General features: G+C 41.1%; 2 protein-coding genes across 2 annotated transcripts; one reads left to right on the top strand and one right to left on the bottom strand.

Annotated features, from left to right (window-relative positions):
• The first annotated feature begins 283 nt into the window (after positions 1–283).
• Positions 284–2,589, top strand: LOC311056598 (phospholipase A and acyltransferase 4-like). The gene is made up of 3 exons (XM_084073343.1): positions 284–323; positions 1,823–2,121; positions 2,375–2,589. The coding sequence occupies exons 2-3, from the start codon at positions 1,837–1,839 to the stop codon at positions 2,465–2,467; spliced, it is 378 nt and encodes a 125-aa protein (XP_083929469.1). The 5' UTR covers positions 284–323; positions 1,823–1,836; the 3' UTR covers positions 2,468–2,589.
• A 17,741-nt stretch (positions 2,590–20,330) lies between these two features.
• Positions 20,331–21,392, bottom strand: LOC311057351 (inositol-tetrakisphosphate 1-kinase-like; the record flags this gene model as incomplete). Its single annotated transcript, XM_084074306.1, has 1 exon — positions 20,331–21,392. The coding sequence occupies one exon, from the start codon at positions 21,390–21,392 to the stop codon at positions 20,331–20,333; it is 1,062 nt and encodes a 353-aa protein (XP_083930432.1).
• Positions 21,393–22,880: the final 1,488 nt, after the last annotated feature.

Below are 22,880 nucleotides of genomic sequence, written 5' to 3'. Positions count from 1 at the left end.
GTGTGCTTGTGCGTGCGTGTCTGTGCACCCGATGTATGAATCACCTCATTCAATGGAAAGGAATTGCGGGGTTGTAGAGATTGTACAATTATACCCCAAAGAATGGGGACATTTGGTCCCCAAATTCCTTTCCATTGAATGAAGTGATTCATCAGGGATCATCCTACATCTGTGTGTCACCGCTTGTTCAAACTAGATAACAATGGCACATGCCCACTGCCAGTAGGGTGGGTTTGCTAAAAGAGAAAGAATGAAAGAGAAATTAATTCAGTCTTTCGCTGAGAGCAACTTGTCAGTAGTCAATAATGGATTACCAAAAGCAGGTAAGAAAATGGAAAGGCATACATCCAATTATGGTTTCAATTGCACAGAAATAATAATGTGAAGCTTGCTGTGGGTAAGGATTTTGTGTCTGTTTAGCGGAAACGTAGCCAGGGAAGAGGTGAATAGTGAATTGCATGCACTGAGATTGTGAACCTCTTAAGAGGAAGAAGGAACATCTATAGGCAAAGTAGATCCTCCATATTTTATATTGCATGTTTATAAATATTACAATGAAACAAGCAAATATGATGTTAATCAGGTATGGTCTGACATAGTCAGATTCATAGATTCCTTCATTCCACAAGATAAAATAGTGGTGCAAAATTGAACAAAGACTACAATAAAAGTGATTAATATATGCAAATGCAATAAGCATTTACCATCCCTGAAAACATACGAGAAATAATGCAAAGTAAAAAGACATATTATGCATTCACCTCAATGAACACTAGGCCTACAATGCTGCCAAAGCTTTAAGCTTTAAAACTAGACAGGTGAAGTTTACCAGGGTGGAGATCTGTTGTTGTTCTGTTGTTTACATACAATTTGTTTATGAACACAGATTGGTGAAATTAAGTCCAGTGCCAAGTTTGGAGACTTGATACAATTTCGCTACCCTATTGGATACTCACACTGGGCAGTATATGAAAAGAATGGACATGTGATCCATTTCGCTGTAGCAGGTGGGACATGTAGATTATGTAAATTGAATGCTTGTATCATGATAGCTTTACATGAATCACCTGTTTTCATTTGAAATTAAATAAGAAAATGATATGTACGACCTGCTATCTAATTATTTGGTGTATGTATTGGAGGATAGGCCTTATTTAGACTACTAAACTTAATTAGGAGAAAAGCATTTTTGCTTGATGATAAGATTGTTGTCATTTTATTTAGGGAGACGCAAAATTAATTAAGGCAAACATATGAGCAGTGGTGGAAAAAGTACTCAGATATTTTACTTAAGTAAAAGTATAAATACTGCAATATAGAAATACTCCATTACAAGTAAAGTCTAGAATTAAAAATGTACTTGAGTAAAAGTACAAAAGTATTGGTATCAAATTGTACTTAAAGTATCAAAAGTAAAAGTACTAAAATGTTTGAAAATAGCAGATCTACAAGCTCACAACGCGTCGCGATGTGACGTGTTGTGAGCTTGTAGATCGGCTATTTTCAAATAGCCTATGTATAAAATAGGGCTAAAGTGGTTAATGTATGTTTTATAATATAATAATTAATAATTGCAAAGTCACTAGTAACTAAAGTTTTCAAATAATTGAGTAAAAGTACATATTTGCCTCTGAGATGTAGTGGAGTAGACTTAAAATTATAGACATTATACTTTACTGGAAATACTCCAGTAAAGTAAAAGTACCTCAAAATTGTAATTAAGTACAGTACTTGAGTAAATGTACTTAGTTACTTTACACCACTGCATATGAGTACGTTTAATATCAAATTTGTCAAATGTTTTTTGGATTTTTTCTATTAGATGAGAACGAATTGATGTCCAGTGTGCGCACTCACCTGCAATCAGCTTTCCCCATGAGCGGGGACATCCTTCTGGGGCAAACCAAGATACGCAGGATGCCACTTGAGGAGGTGAACGTGCCCACAGGAGCCTGCGTGTCCATCGACAACGACAGCCATAAATTCCCACCATCCTCAAAGAAAGATATGCAGAAACGCCTCAATGTCCTTCTTGATGTGGTATTCACATATGATCTGTTCTCCTGCAACTGCGAACACTTTGTCACATTTGTACGATACGGAAAGGCTGTCTGCAACCAGGTATCTAATCAATACTTTATATTATTTACATTGTTACTTAAGCCTTTAATAGTATACAAATTCCACCTTATCAGGTTATGCTTTATTTTAATCATAATAATCATCATCAAATCAAATCATCAAACAAACAAACAAACAAACAAACAAACACACAAATACTTATGTGCAGAACAAAGACCAACACAAAGAACAGAAGAAAAATCGATTTTCTATTTTGTGACTTTTGACTGAGAACTTCTGCTATTTCTTCTAGATTCCTGGAAGACCCCAGGATACAGAGTGTGAGAAGGCAACACAATTGTTCCTGTTCCATGACCCCATTGTCTCCAAATGCTGCCTGCAATGATTTATTTTCAATTTCAAAAGAATATTTGCTTTAACTATGATGCTTATTACAGAGTAAGTGAAATTAACTTTTTTTTGATAGATGGTACACGAATGGTAGGTTGCGCCTCTATATTGTGTGTGTGTGTGTGTGTGTGTGTGTGTGTGTGTGTGTGTGTGTGTGTGTGTGTGTGTGTGTGTGTGTGTGTGTGTGTGTGTGTGTGTGTGTGTGTGTGTGTGTGTGTGTGTGTGTGTGTGTGTGTGTGTGGGGTGTGTGTGTGTGTCAGGGCCCTGGGTCAACAGGGGATCTCCAAAATGTATAATTAATAAATTAATATTGGAATATTGCAATGCATCCAGCATGCTACAGTAAATATTTGGTCATTTTTGATTTGCCAGAATTCCAGGCGGCTCAGTGATTTGTTTTTTGTTTTTACAATAAGTTAAATGACGTTGAACCCCCAGCAGACCACTTGTTGTGCTGCTGTGTTTTGTTTCCGACCAGCCCTGACCTTTGACCTCCTGAGATCAAGGTTTGGACACAACAAGGTCATGTGACACGATGACCTCTGACTGTCTCTCCAGGATACTAAATAAACCCAATCAACCAAACAGGCCTCACTTCACCTCCTTGCTGTCCATTCTCACTGACACAGTCAAATCTTGGAGCGATGATTTTACCGATCTTTTATCCAAAAATGTATAATTTTTTTTTTGTTGCAAAATCGATTGGGTGGGCCAGCTCTCTATGTGGGTGGGCCACGGCCCACCCAGGCCCACCCATGGCTGTGCCCCTGATCCATATACTGGGGGTACATTAGACAAAAATAACCATATTTTTGGTGTAGATTTGGTGTAGACGGAAAAATGTCCAAGTACGGAGCCCTCAGGTCCATTTTACAGTGAGAAATTACCAAAAGGCGACAGCATAGGCTTTCATAAGGCGCTGATCAGAGCGCTTTCTCTGGCTGAGCAGAGTGCCTTTAAAAATTGAGAAAAGTTGATGTGGTCCACTTTTTATCAGCTGTCCAATCACAACTGCACTTAAATGCAGACGCTCACATCGTGTTGTTGAGGGAAATGGCGGCATAGGGGTTGTTACCCCTATGCCGCCATTTAAAAGTTGATAAAACTTCATAATCACTATTCAGTACTTTCCATAGAGTTTGTAGTCAGTTTATGTCGATCACATGACGCCCAACATCCCCTTCTTTTTTCTTTTTCAGCAGAAAAGATGTTGCAGGCAGCAATTTTCCTTCTAAAATGTGCCTGTGGGATCATACCCTTATGGGTCCATTTGGTTCCATTTGACAATCTCAGGTGTAAATGTGTTTTGATTGATTGACTTAATATTTTATTGACACATTTCTTTAAAGTACAATACACAGAGTAAAAGATAAAGAAAATAAAAAACGGATGGATGACACACAAAAAAGTCTTATTTCCACTGCGGTCCATTAAACATTCAACAGTCAAACATCTGTACAAAAACAACGAAAACGATACAAAATAAAAAAGCAATCAAAATTTACAGTTTTAAGCAATTCATTTCATAACATAGAAAGGATGTGGGGGAGTGGGCATCAGGGATACGATACATGAAGGATGCCACTCGTCACAAGGGGACATAGAAAGCTCACCAAAGAGAGACGTTTTCAAACCTTGGGGCAGGCCAGCCGGGCTTTTGTTAATTTGCTAAGACCAATCTGAGTAAAAGTGAGTGTTCTCTGCAAAGATACAGGTCTATTGAGCCATAAGGCGTGTGTGTGTGTGTGTGTGTGTGTGTGTGTGTGTGTGTGTGTGTGTGTGTGTGTGTGTGTGTGTGTGTGTGTGTGTGTGTGTGTGTGTGTGTGTGTGTGTGTGTGTGTGTGTGTGTGTGTGCGCAGGCATGGGCAGGGGCCCACAGGGGCCCATCAGGCAGGGCCTCATGTTTGATGGGGACCCCCCCCACAGACACACATACACTCACACACACACACACACACACACACACACACACACACACACACACACACACACACACACACACACACACACACACACACACACACACACACACACAGTCACACCTCTCTCTCTCTCTCTCTCTCTCTCTCTCTCTCTGTTCCCTCCTGTCTCAAAACAACATCCCAGGCTAGCATGGCTTCCCTCACACAACCCCGGATGACCACCCACGCAATGACCTTTCACCCACACCCACACAAGAAAACACACAAAATATACCTCATGCTATGTCTCATAGCGCACACACACACACACACACACACACACACGGACACACACGGACACACACACACACGGACGGACACACACACAAACGGACGGACACACACACACACACACACACACACACACACACACACACACACACACACACACACACACACACACACACACACACACACACACACAAACACGGACAGATGCGTTCTCGCAGAAGCACACTTCTTATGCATGTGTGCGTGCACACATACATCAACACATCGTATTGCACACAGCATGTGTGCAATACGTGCAATACATGTAGTGCACTCTTGTACCCTTTCCCTCACATGACCATGTTATGACAAACCCACAACATAAACATAGTGCATGTCTGCCTTTGGGACAGCGGTAGGACCAACACATAGGTTTGTCTGTATGTAGGTCAACCCCCGTAACAACAAGGATGTTTAAACACTTCAGCCCTAGAAAAGAGCCCAAATAGAGCTTGTACATTATTTGTCATTGACATATTTTTGCACAAAGTGAGGTAGAGAAGGGTGGCAACTTTTTCCCTGTGACATTTTATCCACTTTTTACATTGTTTTCCCTTTATTTTTAGTTTTTTCAAAACTTTTTTTTACAAAACAAATTTCAATTTGTCTTTTGCCCCAAGTTGCCAGTAAAACATTCAGGAATATGGAACTCTAATTATCAGATTATGGAATATCTCTACTATTGCTTGTGTAACTGGGTGGAGTTTTTAGTGTTATGTCTTGTGTCACTGACACCAATTGATGTGATTTATTGTGTTGTTGAGAGCAGGTGTGTGTGTGTGTGTGTGTGTGTGTGTGTGTGTGTGTGTGTGTGTGTGTGTGTGTGTGTGTGTGTGTGTGTGTGTGTGTGTGTGTGTGTGTGTGTGTGTGTGTGTGTGTGTGTGGAGACTTGGTGCATCAGGATTGGTGAACCAATCTGATGCTGTCCAATCATGGTCTAGGTATGCTTTTAAAAGCAGGAAGTTAAACAATTGAGTTCAGCTACAGATTTGTTTTGCACAGGCAACCAGAGTGATCCAGTATGACCAGTTTTTAATAATGGTTTTGGTTACAGGTACCATGCCAAAGTACTAGTACATGAATGGGGGTCAATACTGTAACAATGTACTATTGTGTGTTGGGACTCAGTAACTTTGCAGCTTTCTGCAATGGTCCGCTCACTCTGCTTGTCCTGTGGTAAGTTGGTTTATTGCGTGCATGTAATGTTAGTGTGTTCTTTCAAAGTGTGTTGTTACTTGTGCATTATTTTATCTTATGGTTTTAACCCACTGAATGCAGATTAGTCCATCCGTGTGCGTGTATGCCATGTCAAATTAGATTGCAGTAACCTCTCAGTTGTGTGGTGCTATTTTCAGTGCAGTGAAAATACTAAATTAGTAATGGGGGAATAGCCCTTGTGTGCCGTATATTCACTTCTTTACTTTTGATGGTCTGACCGCTGCATTAAATCTAGTATGGTATCTTGAGGATGAGTCAGGATACTGTACCAATCTATGTGCTGTAATGTGGCCTAAATGGCAACTGTTGCATATGAAAATAAAATGTCGATTTTGTAACTTCTGGTGTCTTCACTGAGCCTCTTACCCAGCTTTAAAGCTCTGTTAAACTAACCTGTTTTGCTAAAATGAAAGCCTTAATTGGTTTGTTGGTGTAAATCCAAATGCCATTGAGTTCAAGAGTTGTGTTAAGTTCATGTATTTAGTAACATCTGTTTCGGCCCTGGGTGTTACACTTGGAATATAGATAATATTGGAGGAAACGACTACAACAGGAACAAATCATTGTAGTGTTCCCTTGTCTTGGATAATATTTATAGGCCATCATATTTGGTAGTGGGTGTTTTTTGACTGCAGGAGGGAAACCAGTAAAACCTCAACATGTCTCCCTGACCACTGAATAAGTGGTCAGGGAGAGTTGATTGATTACACATATTTATTGAGTGATGGGTTGTATTTGGATGCAATTTATAGTTATAGTTCAAGATGATTCCTACATAATATCGGAGTTAAATTGCATTTCAGATTTGCATATTGATGACTGATTGTTAGTCTAATAAGATATATATATATATGTATATATATATATATATATATATATATATATATATATATATTATTTTTTTATAAAGAAACATTTTAGTACTTTTTCCTAGCCTGGTAAACCCTCCCTCCAGAAATCTCATTTCCATTTGATTTCTGGAGTAATTAAATCGAAATGAGATTTCTGGAGGGAGGCTTTACCAGGCTAACTTTTTCCACCACTTGTCTTTAACACTCGCCCTTTTTGTCCCTAAAGACACACCTTATATACCAAATTGAGTCTCCACCCTGAAGGACACATGTTGACTGTTCTTTCCAGTGTTGCCATGTCCGCTTATTATAAGCGACTTTGGGCTTATTTTTCTGTAAAGTTGCGTGTAAATATTGGTGGTTGCTAGGTTTTTTGGGCTCGTTTCTAAAGTGTAGTTGGGCTTGCTTCACAATTATTAAATCATTTTAACCTGTAGTTCTTAAACATTTTCTTGTCATTGACCCCCACATTAATATGTATTTGTCCCCTAACCCCTATGTGAAAATGCCAGGGATCCCACCATAATGTTTATAAAATATTTTATTTCAAGATTTTTTTTGAAAATTGCAAATTTCACTCACATCGCATCGTGACGCGTTGTGAGCTTGTAGATCGGCTATTTTCCAATTATAGTGGCCTAATAGTGCCTATATAGTTACTGCTTTTGGGCTTGTTTTTCTACACCTGGCTGCTTATTTCTCTCGCAAAATCTGGCAACGCCAGTTCTACCTACTGTTCCATCATTAAAGCTTTATTTAAACAGGTAAGACGTTGTTTTTGCTCCACATGACAGTGTTTACAGAACTGTGTTGGGTCCATAATAATGTGAGTTGTGTGTTTGATAAGTGAGCTAACGTTGGCTAATAACATTACAAGTAATTGGTCTTTAGATAAGGACTTCAAAGTGATGTTTATGTTTGTTTAGGCTAATAGGCTCTATGCACAGCAGCCATATTGGAAAGAAATTGGGCCTCTTCTTACTTCCTTCACGTCACGTGTTACCAATGATACTAATGAAGGCTAGCTGTTCCATTCTGTTCAGGGTGCTGATATTGTGCATGTTGTTGGCTCACTAGAAACACTCCATTTTGGTTCCCAAATGGCCCCTTATGGTGGGTGTGTAACTCTGAGTGTACAAATGGAACCAAATCCATTTGGTTCCATTTGTACACTCTCAGAGTTATGGGGGTCCTTGAAAATAAGAGACCACTGTGCCACACTAAATGGAACAGAGCCTTAATTAGTTTTATTGGTAACACCTGTGAAGTAAGGAAGGGGCCCAATTCATTCCCAATATGGCTGCTGTGCATAGAGCCTATTTACTTGAATAAAACTACAAATGTATTGTTACAAATGTACTTAAAGTACAAACTGGTCCCATTTTTTTCACTAGTTTATAAAATGCATGAAAATCTTTTGAAAATAGCAGATCTAAAAGCTCACAATGCCTCGCCATGCGATGCATTGTGAGCTTGTCAATCTGCTATTTTCAAATGGCCGAAATGTATGCAGGCCAGGGTTGAAGTGGGCAATGTATGTTTTGTAGTAATCAAAATCTACAAAGTAACGTAACTAAAGTCAAGTTTCAAATAATTGTAGTGGATTAAAAGTATAATATTTGCCTCTGAAATGTAGTGGAGTAGAAGTAGAGAAAAAAGGAAATACTTAACTGTAAAAAAAAATACCTCAAAATTGTACTTGAGTACATGTGCTTAATTACTTTCCACCACTGATCACTGTATATTATTCATGTTGAACTTATGTTTGAATGTCATAGAGGGAACTCTGTAGCTATATGTATGAATTTAGTAATTAAAGCAATAGCAACTATGTTGCAATCGGGACTGCAACTAATTAATTTAAAATAGATTAAAGGGTAGGCTAAGTGATTAAATGAAATTATTATTATGGGGGCAGGGTTAAAGCCCTATATTCTGATAGTAATCTAATCATAGCTATAGAGTGTTGAGTTCAATAACAGGAGGCTCCCCAAACTCTTCAATGATCAGACAATACATTTGGTGGGTTTCCAATATCAGCCAATCAGGAGAAAGTACCCACTGACGACCCACGTATCTGTGACATGAGTTTAAATTTGGACATGGTTTGGACAAGTATTTAACACAAAAGGTTGAAAATAATTAGTGGAGGTACTTGTGCACAATACATGTGGTGGTACTGATCAGTCCAGTGGTTTGTAAGATTAGTATAGCTCTGGACACACAGGCAGTCTAGACCAGTGGGTTCCTGGGACCCCCAGGGGTCCTCCAGGGTGTCCCCAGATACATTATTGACAGTTAGGATTCTGAAGAACCAAATTGAAGACTTACAGGTCAGTACCTCTGAGAGTGTGTACAAATGGAACCAAATGGACCCTTACGCTTCCCATTTGTAAACTCTCAGCGTTATGGGGGTCCATGGCCTAATGGCATACCAAACTGGGGTGCCCTTAAAATTAAAAAAGTTGAGAGCCATTGGTCTAGATGGCTACATTGCTAGACTCCTTCAAAAATAGCTCCACTGTAAACTACAACGTCTACTGTACAGTATATGCATCACATGCTTGTGAGTGATGCAACATGGTGTTAGAGAAAGAGGTACTGTATACTTTAGGTTTCACTTCCAACAGTGGGATTCTCAGTTGAGTGCTAAACGTAACATCCAGTAAAGATAGTTATGAAAAAGTCCACTTATTCATGTAGTTCACGTCACCAAAAGTAAACAAACAAGCTGAACAAAAGAGCCTTCACTTGAAGTTTGAGACGAGCTTCCTTTTTCATATTTTTTGTGACATGATGTATGCTGTGAGCTTGTAGATTTTTGAAACTTGTTGAAAATGTTTGCCTACTAGGGCGATGCCCTTTTGGCGATGCCCGTTGGGAACGCAATACCCGTTCATTGTCAGAGTACCCGATGTCCAAGATCTTTCATAAATAGCAGATCTACAAGCTCATAGCGCGGCACTCGGTGCCGCGCTATGAGCTTGTATATCTGCTATTTTTAGCCAAATAAATCTAAAATGACACAGACGCTTTTCCCGGTGTTAATGGATTAAAGAGCAAAATGATGGTAAATGTTTATCACAAGTTGACTCTGAACTAATAATGTTGTCAAAATATGATAAATGTTCTCTGTATGATTGTAATATCAAAATGCTGTTGTTGCATTTAATACAGTGAGCAGAGATGAGCCGGATGACGGCGTGGCCGTTCCCCTGCGATGTGCATCTGGGTGTTGTTGTGAGAAGTGACGCTGACCTGTCGGCTCAGCTGCACAGACACACCCTGGACAAAAACATGGCAGAGATGCAGAAACTGCTGAACAAAGGTACACAACTCGGCGACTACCGTACTTATACCAGTGATTTTCAACCTTTTCATACCCCCCATCTAAAAATGTTTTGTGCCATGTACCCCCAGAAGCAAAGATTTGAGTTAGAAATGTTTGCTTTAAAAAATACATATTAGTCAAAGATATGCACACATTTTCAAGATTTTTCAAAAATAGCAGATATACAAGCTCTTTGAGCTTGTATATCTGCTATTTTTTAATAGCCAAAGCTAAGTGGTTAAAGTGATTGTGACGCTATGTTAACTCATTTCACTGGGGACCCCCCTAAGGATCATTGGTGGTCCCCGGACCACTGGTTGAGAACCACTGACTTATACTATTAAAGCCTCATATGTACTCTGTATTAGCCTGGCATGTCCAGACTAATATCACTGCTTAGATATTAGTCTGGAATCTCTGTGTGGAACCTGCATTTCCAAGGGGCGAATAAAAAAAATGCTTCCGGTGATAAACCCGTATTTGCATACTGGGCCCTGATTAGTCCCTCACTACTTCGGAGGGAGTGATATCCAATCACAACTGAGCGGTGCCAGACCAAATCTGCCGAGGGCAATTCGTTTTTGCAATGGCAGATTCGTCTGGTTTCCAGGCTAACTCTGTAGTACCATGGAGTTGCGTTGCCAAAATGAACAGTTGTTAACCGATAGAGCAGTTATTTTTTGACAAGTGACATCCTCCTGCGATAAGTATACTTACATTTACGTTTAAGTGATCATTTTGACGAGGTAAATAAGATTCATGCATGTCCATTCGGAGCAAAGTGTTGTAGATTCTTGGAAAATCATTCACTCAGACATGCAAAAGTGTCACTTTTCAGCTACAGTCACCTTTTTGAACCCAAATAGGGCAATTGTGTGACACCTGACCCGAAAGAAAACAACATGTTGTCACCTTTTTCAACCTCGGGGCTGTTTGCATGCCTGATTCATGGTAAGAAATGAGAACACATTTTTGTTCTTTATTATTTAAAAGGGAAGCAAGTTCAAATACTGTGTATTCAGATATGTTACTAGTGTGGTTGCCTCTAGTTCTTGTGTGTTCCAGGTGTATATGGTCTGTCGGGTGTAACGTAATGTATGTCCAAAACGGTTACTTTTCAGGATTAAAAAATTCAAAAGTAGCAGATCTACAAGCTCAAAACGCAGCGTGAGCTGCGTTTCGAGCTTGTGGATCTGCTACTTTTGATGCATTTGTGTGACGCTGTAGTATGATCAAGTATGGCGTGAATTTACAAAATAAATTAGAATATGGAGATAGGAGCTTTCTGCCCGACAGCGACTATACTGTATGTTCTAGTAGTGCATACAGTGTTGTTCTTGTGTGTTGCAGGGGTGGAGGTGGATCTGGACTCCATTAACCACTTGGGTCAGACAGCCCTGTTCTATGCTGCTCTCATGGGCCACACGGCTGTCACAAAGCTGCTGCTGCAATATGGCGCTGACCCAAACCAGTGAGTACTTAAGCCCTTTATACTTTGCTGTACTTCAAATAGCGAAAAAATAACCGGTCTACAGTTTTCACCTATTTTCACCGAACGTTCGCCTATTTCTACTGAATGTTCGCCTATTATCACATGCTCATAGTCGGAACGCCTGCGTTCATGTGGTCTCGCGTAGCCAGGTGATCATAGATCTCTGCCTGCTGATACATACTGGGACATCTAAATTAATTGAAAACCAGTGGTAACAAACCTACTGTACGCACTGCTTTGAAAACCAAACCCGGTATGTCCCAGTATGAAGGACTGCAATGAAGTCTTTGCATTGGTTCCAGTGATGCTGTTATTATAAAATGATTTTATAATCATATTATTAAAATGATACGTTTCCACCCAGTTTTAGCCCCCACATTGAATGTAGATGTCACCAGTCATAGTAAGTAGAGATCTCTGATCGTCTGACTGTGTGAGACTCAGGATCATGTGGTTAAAAAACAGAGCTCATACCTTGAAACGTGTTACGTCATGAACAAAGCCTTGGGTAATCTGTCCACCACAATGTAAAATATGACCAATGGTGGACAGTAACAAAGCACTATAGAAGAAGATACTAGAAGCACGGCACCAAACGCGCATTTGAAATGCCTTCGGTTGACCTTCGGTTGACCTCTTCAATTGAACAAACCTACTGGATAGTGAAACTGGTGCTTCCACCAAATGTCCACCTGATGGTGCTCTTACACATGATGAGTGAGTAATCACAGCAACAAGCACCAAAGCCAATTACAGACTATAACACCAGTTGATGTTGATATACAGTAGGCTCTATGCACAGCACCCATACTGGAAAGAAATTGGGCTAACTCCTTACTTCCTTACCTCTTCCTTACTTCCTTCACTTAGAAATTTGTCCCTCTCTCCCTCAGCTTGCTTTTGCTGCGAGCTGAGGGAGTTATTACCTGTATAGTAGGAAATAACTGCTGCAAGTCCATGTGGTGATGATGATTCACTGTGTTCCTCTAAGAGAGTAGAGACAGTAGTCACAGTACAGGAATTCTGCCTTACCCATCTCTAGATTTATTTTCCATATGTGCACGATAAAGTCGTTAAATTGTGTTTTCTGATCACTTGTCTTTAAGTTCCACAAAGAGTCTTTGCTTGTGGTACTAACCTCATTGCACTTTCTTGCAATTCCCAAACTCTAATTTTACTGCAGCTAGTTGTCACTCAGGATGTTTTGTGGTGAATAGTGACACATTAGAGGCTAGATCTGGTAATAAGAAGGTCACCGGTTCGGCTCCCATCCCATGGGACATGTGTTGAAATGTCTCTGATCACGACACTTAAAAAGTAGTTCACCCAAAAACTGACTTATTTTCTATCAATTACATTACGTTTTTGTCATTTTCATGAGCCAATAATTTGATGACCGGGTCATCGGTCAGTAGCAGACTCTTTGAGTCTCCTACCGGAGACCTTGCTGGTCATCAAATTATTGGCTTAGGAATGCGACAAAAACAAAACAATCTCCATGAATTCAAGGCTTCATGGGGTTTGTCATTGATAGAAAATAAGTCCAAACTGCTCAGCCCTGAGCGCTCATCATAAACCACTGAGCGTGCAAAGTTTCACGCCAGTTGGTCCGGTTTTCAGCTCTCCGACCTGGCGTAGACAAAAAGAAACAGAAGCAGGTATTAAGGTTTAAATTCTTCTTTTTTTAAAATTTTATCCCTCGATTTTGCAACCCTTTTTTTCACCCGGTGACAATTTGCTAAGTGATCCTGGGCACTACACTCCCCCCACCAGCCTAGGGAGGCCAGGGCCGAGCTCATGCCTCCTTCAATGCATGAGAGCCAACTGGCCTTCTTGTCACCTGACAGGGGGGAGTTTCCCTGGTTGGACGTAGCGCGTGGAAGGAACACGTTATTCCAACCAGTTCCCTTCCCCTCCATCAGGCGCCCCGGCTGACCAGGGGGAGGCAGTATAGTGACCAGGATTACTACATGTTTTTGTGAGGGTATTAACTACCCTAGGAGACACGGGGAGAACATGCAAACTCCACACAGAGTAGGCCCTTTCGCCAACCCCACCAAGGGTATGGGGTTGGGGTTAAGGTTTAAATTCTGTCTGTAATAAGAGGTTTTTGGTCATTTCAAAGATTGCATTACAAAACGAACTGTGTTCCAGTACACAAAAACTGCATTCATCTATAAGTAACCATGCTTTTTTAAACATTTTTAATCTTGTCTTTTCTTTAACTTTCCCCTATAATGACATGCCCAAAATAGGGATTGATTATTAATAGATTATTTTATTAAATTAAGAAATTCATTAAAAAAATCTATTATCGCTAATCGCTTAAATTGATTAGTTAGATTAACTGTTGCACCCTATACTTGCTTGTTACCTCAGCCGCTGTGAGGACGGCAGCACAGCGGTCCATGCCGCGGTGTTCTCCTGTAAGCCCTGGCTGCTGGGTGCACTGCTGGACGCCGGAGGAGACCTCCGACTGCATGACCTGGACGGCAGGACACCGCAGGACTGGCTCACCACTGCTCCTGAGCAGCACTGTGCCAGAGTAGGTCTCCATACACATTCACACTGGATCACCACCTCTCCTGAGCTAGAGTAGGTCTCCACTAGTGATGGGAACTACCGTTCATTTCAGTCATTCGTTGATATATAAAATGGTAGTTCTCAAACTTTTTCATGTCAAGGCCCCCCCCCCCATCTAAAATATATTTTGTGCCAGGGACCTCCAGAAGCAAAGATTTGAGTAAAAAAATGCACTTAAAAATATATAATGATTTGCACAGTTTTTCACGATTAAAAAAAAATAGCAGATCTGCTATGAGCTTGTAGATCTGCTATTTTTAAATAGACAAAGTATAAAATATGGTTAAAGTGGTTAAAATGATTGTGCACATTTTGCTGGCGACCCCCTGGAACCTCTCCCCCAAGGACCCCTAGGGGTCCCCAGACCCCACTTTGAATAACCACTGATATAAAAAAAAAAGACCAAATAAGGAAATAATGGATAGTTGCAGTCTGTAATCTACTCTCTTTGTTCTGGTCATACAGATGGTGGACTTTCTGCACAGCCTGACGTTTCAGGTGCACCAGCGCTTGCTGAGTCCAGTGATGAAGGAACACTTCCATACTTCTAACTCCATCTCACGCTTCTTCAAGTCTCGGTACGGTCCAGACATATGCTCCTCATATTCTTCATCCCCAACCCTGTCGAATTGGTTTATAACGCTAGCACTGACGACATGAAATCATTCATCAAAGTTGTCAGTTACACATGTATTTTTGTATAGCAATGTAAAATATTGGTATAATTAATTTTGTGTAAAATCTCAGGTTATTGTTAACCACATTAACCTCTGCATCCCTATTTTGGGACTTTTTTCCCGCTATACAGCCCAAACACCTACACCGCACCGCTGATTTTACTGATATGCCCATATGGAGATCTCTGTATCTGTCACTCCATGTTTTTATGTCCATATATGGAGATATTTTATCTGTCAGTCCTTGTCCCTTTTATGCCCATTTATGGAGCTGACTGATTTGTTTGCTGATGCCATGACGACACATTGAGGTTAGACAACACACTCCAAATTTGGGCATAGCTGCATTGGAAACTCCTTATATGGTAATGGCTGAGTCATGGTGACATGAGGGTGACATCGTAGGTCCGCCGGCCGGCCGGCCAACTGGCCGGTCCTCCCTTAAGCCAATTTTTTTCACAAAAACTGAAATAGCTATTTTTGTTATTATGTCATACAACAAAGTATATATATAGGGGATTGGTTGTTGTGGTTGTTGTTGGTTACAGCTTACACGTCACATGAACTTGTAAGTTGACGTTACTAGTGTACAGGTACTAATAATTGGCTTGTGTATGGTCCTGTTTTCCACAGAGGCTGGGACTTGAACAGATTGCTGGGCAGCAAGTCTTCCATGTCTAACCAGGTGCCGTGTCGAGGTTTCGGAAAGGTATTTCTTTGATTTTCATACTGAGGGAAGAAGTCAGTTAAGTAGCAGAGCTTCTTCTGTTCTACATGGCATTAAATGTTCATTATTGACAGATACTATTAAAACACATGTCATACATGCTGTGCGTAGTTCAACCTATCCTAATAAGCCCTCATTAGATCCATATCCTATAAATTACAGGCCAATCTCAAAACTTCCTATTAAAGCAACAGTCACTATACATTGAAATGATTAGTTCTAGTTATTTTGCCAGCTGAAGACATTACCTAACTAAGGCATCTCCTGCTTTGTGTGTGTCTATCCAGATGTGTGTGGACAAGCCGCGCCAGGTGCTGGGTATGTCGGCACCAATTCCAGTGATTATGGACAGTGATCTGACACTGGATGATGATGAAGCTCCGTTCTCATTTAGCTGTGGCTCTTTCATCTCCATGACCAAGTGAGACCATACATTCAATATGTATTATTGATGTGTTAAAGGCATTTCTTTATGGGAATACCAACATGACGTTTCTCGGTGTGATTGCTGCCACGCCCATACTATAGCTTCATTTCAGCATTACTTTACGTGAACATAAATTATCTAAATCATTGATCTTCAACAGGGGGTCCGGGACCCTTAGGGTCCTCAGAACTACAGGGGGGCCGTCAGATCTTTTTTTACATTAACCACTTAAACCCTAGTGTCCCTATTCTGGGGGCAACATTCACAGAAAATAACCGATCGGATATTTTCAGCAAAAAGATTGGTTTAGAAAAAATAATCTAAAAGAACAGACCAAGCATTGAGGGTTTAAGTGGTTAAATGTCCGAAAATACACATGAACAAAAACATTCATTTACAAACACGGATTATGGTGCTGTTAAACAAGTCTATGTAGGTATCTATGAAATCTGTGGAAAATGTAGTGGGGGTCCTTGCTTCATCTCTCTCTCAGCTAAGGGGTCCTTGGCCTGAAAACCTTTGAGAACCACTGTGACTGTTCTGAATATCCTTTCATAAATGTGCACGTTGTATTTCAGATGCATGTGGAAAGACTCCCGGGTCACAGTGAAAGAACTGAGGGCCACCCCGACATCTTACCTCGACCTCCTCCTAATCGAGCAAGACTACTGCTGGTGAGCGAGGGATCAGGTGGTGGGACAGGCCGGGAATAGCGGACGACAAAACCTCCCATGTCAGTGAGGGTAGAACGAAGGGACATGTGACATGGGTTTATTACCTAGATTCAAACCTATTACGTTTGAATCCCTCATTGTGGCTTTGTTGGACTGGCTGCCAGTTACATTTAGGGTCAGTTTTAACCACTAGCATCCCTATTCTGGCTGGGTGAACATGCAGTGAACATTGGTTGGCTCGGCAGTTCTGGACAACTGGATATCCATATATGCCCATATATGGACATATCGGTCGGATCGGCGGTTCTGGTTCAACCGAATATCCGAACTAGAAAATGTGCTCCTCGGAGCACAGGTCTCCGCCAGTACTGTTCCTGATTAATCCTGTCTTACCTATATATATTACATATTGTCACGTGTCACTTGACCAATGTTTATAGGTTTCTATTTCGTCATGCGTCATGCTAGCCAATCAAAGCACACCCTTTCAACATATTGTCACGTGTCACGTGAAGCTTGACCAATGTTGGCTTGGCGGACACACGGAAGGACGGAGACGAAAACATACTCTCCACCTCTGGCGGAGACAACAACTCCTGCAGTCCTTGCCGATGGCGCGAGCCAAGTTTGAAGTCAGTCGGTCCCACACAGTATATGTATATGACCATATGTGCATAGCGGTAGGATCTGTGGCTCTGGACAGCCGGATCTCCATTATACTGTATGCCTATATATGGGCATATCGGGTTTGTTTATGATTATGTTTGAGTCATAGTGACATGCCTATATATGGGTGTGTCGTGTTTGTCTATGGTTATGTCTGAATCAGTCACCGGCTTGACGCGTGTGTGTGTGTGTGTGTGTGTGTGTGTGTGTGTGTGTGTGTGTGTGTGTGTGTGTGTGTGTGCGTGCAGTCAGTTGCCCCACCCCCAGTTGTTGCAGCTCTTGGCAGTGAATCTGTCAGATGACCTTCACAGGACCAGACTGGTATTTGAGAGGGTCCATGTTGGTTCCCTATACAACCTGCTTCACCACGAGGTAACACCAAAACACTACCCCCCTTGACTAGCTGATCTACAAGCTTATAAATCAGCTATTTTCGGTATTTAAAAAAATCACACCCAGTGTGAAGTGGGCGGTGTGTGGTCATCACAACATGACTCACTTTAAAAAAAGGATAAATGACTTTTTTTAAAGTCCATACTGCTATTCATAGGGCTGCACATATGTCATGTGTTTCGCTAGCCAATCACAGTCCTGAATTTGCAAAGTCAGCCAATCACATTACAGTTAGTGGTGATGACACTAGCTGTAATGTGATTGGCTGATATGAAAAAAGTATCGATTTGCATTAACAATGGAAGGGTTAGGGGGTACACAAATGTTTTGGTCGGTGTCCAAAACTCACTTATAGGGGGCGGCTACACCGCCCCAAAAAACGATAGTGATCATTCTTTTAAATAATCAATTAAATGTATTAGTTTAATTAACTGTCATATCTCTCTGTCTTCTAGGAACCAGAGTTTCCAACACCACAAGCAGAGGACCTGCTGTGGACGGTGCTGCAGGTGTGTGAAGGTCTCATGTTTCTGCACAGTGGAGGCCTGGTCATGAGAGCTCTGTCCTCTCACAGTGTTATGCTCACGCGCCCTGGGCTGGCCAAGCTCACCGGCCTGGGCTTCATGGTCCCCAGGTAGGGAAAGCCTTGCTCATTATTCTGAAGAACATGTTTTACTATGAAACTAATGATGCAACACATGTTGAAGAAACAAACAATAAAGCATGCACATCCACTCACTGACTAAAAACCAGGTGCTGAGGTCAGAATCCAAAAAGAATAAAGTCTGCACATTGGGTCATGCTCCAAAGCTTAAAAATGTATTGGTTTCATTCCATTTTACACCATAATTGGACGATGTTTCGAGCCTACTGGCTTGAGAAATTATTACGCATGCAGCCACGGACACAACCTGTGCGATTGTAGCCTAGATAATTAATCCCCTTATGCAAGATGAAGCTGTAATTATTTTCTATATCCCACTCCTTTACATTCAAATCGTTTTCAGTCCTAAATATAATGCTTTAAGTGTTATTATTGGCTACGTTTATGCACCTGCTTGTCATTCATGCATTAAAATGCAAATGTGCATGGACACGATCACACTTGAACAAAACCGACTATTAGTAAAATACAAAAAAAGGCAAAGAGAGAAGAAGCCAACACTCAGTCACCATCATCGTCATTATCTGCAGATATATTATCATTAATATATTATACATATTATGATTGTGGGATCGCTAAAGCGATCACACTAATGTTATTGTGCATATTTATTATTATTATATATTTATTCCGCCCGTTTTTTGGCACCTAACTAGTCCTTCATACTTTTAGCTACAAACTCCGTTCCAACTCTTCAACGTTCGGCCTACTCAGGACATGTCGGCTATTATTCAAATTTTTGAAATAATTTGTACTTTTAGAGATATTGCACTTTTTACTTCTAAAAAAAGCCCATTCATTTCAATGGGGAAATTCATACTTTTAGCTAGAAACTCCGTTCCAACTCTATAACGTCCAGCCTACTTAGGACATATTGGCTACCATTTGAATTTTTGAAATAATTCAAATGGGAAAAAAGTTTTTTCCAAAACTTTTATTTTTTCAGATTTTTTTTTTTTCAGAATTTTTTTTTTTTCAAATTTTTTTTTTTTTTAGAATTTTTTTTTTCAAATTTTTTTTTTTCATAATTTTTTTTTTTCATTTTTTTTTTTTCCAATTTTTTTTTTTTTTCAAAATTGTTTTTTTCAAACTTTCAAACCTTTCAAACCTTTCAAACCTTTCAAACCTTTCAAACCTTTCGAACCTTTAGAACCTTTAGAACCTTTAGAACCTTTCAAACCTTTCAAACCTTTAGAACCTTTCAAACCTTTCAAACCTTTCAAACCTTTCAAACCTTTCAAACCTTTAGAACCTTTCAAACCTTTCAAACCTTTCAAACCTTTCAAACCTTTAGAACCTTTAGAACCTTTCAAACCTATAACACTACTAACACTATCAATACTCAATACCTGCAACATTCTTAGCGATCCCACACTGTTTCTTCAGGAACAGTACTTTCTAGTTATTCATTAACATTGTCACCTTTTTAACTGTTCTCGGGGGGAAGTACAGGGCGGGTGTCAGTCACTGAGACGAAGCCTTCGTAGATATTGTGGAGACAGTGTTTCTGGAAGTTGGGGGACATGGTTGAGCTTTTAACCCCTCCATCCCCCTCCACGATCCAGGGGCTGCTACTGGATTCCTTCCCCAGAACGCTGCTTCAGCAGCCCCTGTGTCGGGGGGATGGAGCTGGGTACATTGGTGCTAGGGGTCACCACCAGGCCTTTAGGCTCGGTTCACACACTAGCAGCTACAAAACTACAGGCTACCATTCATCTTCAAAGTAAGCCAGCTACATGAAGATACATGTTGTTTCACCATTTCCACTCACCTTCTCTCTTCACACAATTCCTGCTTGTAATGGGGGGAAATAATTATTTTTGTCAGCCAGTTCTGTGTGCTTTTTGACCCCAGGCTTTATACAGTATTTTCCTATATTTTTGTCATTCATAGGACGCATGGTTGAAGTCAAGGAGCTTGTTGATCAACAATTCAACAGCGACGCAGCGACAGATACTGTGTCGCTTTGTATCTTTGTGCCTTTTATAGCTGCCGGTGTGAACGCAGCACTAGGCTGGTCGCTGGTGGTCTGAAGAACACTGATGATATGGTTCAATAGGTCGTCAAAGAACCCGGGGTAACCCTTGTAACCAGGAAATGCATTAACGTCAATGATCGCATGCTGGCCCGTTTGGTTGTTGATGATGACATCAATGCCAAACAGAGACACCCCCAGTGACTGCCGCAAACACCTAGACATCTTTCTGATCACGTCATCGTCAGGCGGCTGAGACGCCCCCTCCACGTTCTCTCTAGACGTCAGGTCTGAGGACGACTCTGGCTTGGAGACGTTGTGACTGTTGAAGAAAATCACTTTCCTGTCTGCCGGTCCAACGGGGAAGTTCCTCAGGGAAGGCCTCTCCACCACACTGTACGAGTCTCCCACCACAAACACCTTGTACAGCACCGCGTTGTGGTTGATGAAGCTCTGGATCACACAAGGAGGCCTCACGTCCGCCAGGCCCTCCTCGCCGAAGATAATAGCCATCTCGTGGGAGTTGGTTCCGTGGGCCACCCGTGTTTTGCAAATTAAGGGAAAGCAGAGTCCATGCGTCTTCATCTGCTCCATTGTGTCCGGACCGCACTCTGTGTTAAGAACCATGAACGGAGGAGAACTAATCCTCTCGTCTTTCATGCAGTGCTCTATCCTGCGCACGAGCTGGTAGGACGCGTAGCGATCCAGCAGGGTCCGGATTGCTGGAAGAGGATCCAGAACAGTGGTCTCACGGTGGGCATCAACGTAGTCCTGTACTCTCTGCACCAGCAAGACAGACTGGGAGTCATTCTGCTCGGCCTCCAGGTCAGTCAGCTTGTGGATGATGATGTCCAGCGGTCCCTGCTCCTCCAGCGGCTGGTTGAGATCCAGCTGAACCACTTCAATTCCTCTTCTCCTGCACAGATCAGCGAAGGCCTGAAAATTCAGCTTCTTCAGCTTCTTCTCGCTGAGCCAATATCCGACTCTCCGTCCTTTGAGGAAGATCTGCATCTCCACTTTGGCTGGTTCTCCTCAATCTAGAGGTGATGTGACTTAACACATTGAATGCCTAAAACGAATTAACTCGTTTTTAGCTTTTCATCACTTGAGTGCCAAGATCTGCTAAAAACGAGTTAACTCGTTTTTAGTAAAAAATTAATTTTTCAAAAAATTTCAAATTTTTTTTTTTTTTTTTTTTACTTTTTTTTTTTTTAATTTGACCCAAAGACCAAGGAGATATGAATTTTCGAAGATCTTTACTCTCATCCACTTCCTTGTTAACTTAAAACTTTAAAATTTTGTATCTCGGCTCCTGAGTACTTTTTTTTTTTCCATTGAAAAATGTCTGGCATGAATAACAATAGGCAGTGAAAATAATTCAGGCAGTCAATGTGTTAACAGTGAACCTGGTCAGTTGAATAGAGGAAACCGTGGCCCCAAACAGAGCAGCCTGGTAGTTATTGTTTTGTTCTCCTTTATTTTGGGGGATTTTATTCCGGAAGGTCGGATAAGGCTGAAATTGTACCCAAATATGGAGATGGACTGATGTTATAGTACTGACATCATAGATTGGCCACACTTCCTTGCGGAGATAATGCGCTCCACTGAGCTAATGCACCTTTCTAGTTTATTTTATATTCTCTTGTCTCCACGCTGCCAGTTCCCAACCTTACCTTTTTTTCCTAGTGGGCTCATTGTTGCCAGACCCAGGGGGTCGGCCTACTGTACATGAGGCTTTGTCTGTCCCTCTTTCCCTCTTTTCTGTCCCTCTTTCCCTCTTTTCTGTCCCTCTTTTCCTCTTTTCCGTCCCTCTTTTCCTCTGCACACACGTCATGTGAAGTCCGGCCATTCAGATTTCAACCACTAGGGGTCTGGCAGTACCAGGTCTCCTGGTTCTTGTTTTTACTTATTTTTATTTTCTTTGTCGTTGCTGCCAGTTCCAACCCGATATTGTGTGGGAGTCCGACAGCTTCAGACCGTACTTATTAACTGTTCTCTTGCATATCGTATTCAGACTAGGACTTAAGTCTAAGATGTACAGGTTATCAATGGATGTTAATTATTTGTAGAGGATGATACGATCCCCAACCATGCCAGAGCATATCCAATTCATCGAACGTGGCCCTTTCCCCTTGGGTCTAACCTTCTTCCAGGAGAAGGTCTCCTTATTGAATTTCCCCAGATCATTGAACATGCTGTAGACCCAAAATATGTACAGCTCTCCATTGTAAGCAAACGCTGAATGATCTTTGTCCCAATGATGGTGGCATACATAACATATACATAACATTAAACACATTCCATGCCAGAGTTTAATATCATAATGTACTCACCAGTGCCAGCGTTTTATTGTTGTTTTTTTGTTTTTTTCATGTCGCCACAGACCTCGCTAAATCCGTTAAAAGTGCGCGTTCATTTGGTTCTAAACACACAGGGGATCTGTGTGAGACGAGCAGTGAAGACCGCTTCGCTTTGCGGTCCGCCATCTTGAAGCTACAG

The sequence above is a fragment of the Gymnoscopelus microlampas genome (genome assembly GCF_963454915.1).
Source record: "Gymnoscopelus microlampas genome assembly, chromosome: 12".
Taxonomy (NCBI): Eukaryota; Metazoa; Chordata; class Actinopteri; order Myctophiformes; family Myctophidae; genus Gymnoscopelus; species Gymnoscopelus microlampas.
Note: the sequence above shows the minus strand (reverse complement) of the source record. Positions and strands in the feature narration are given on the sequence as shown.

Bases quoted from the DNA above. Each gene is read 5' to 3' on its own strand.
- LOC311056598 (XM_084073343.1), top strand. From the start codon at position 1,837: ATGTCCAGTGTGCGCACTCACCTGCAATCAGCTTTCCCCATGAGCGGG. The intron at 2,122-2,374 runs GTATCTAATCAA...TATTTCTTCTAG, and splicing joins GAAAGGCTGTCTGCAACCAG to ATTCCTGGAAGACCCCAGGA.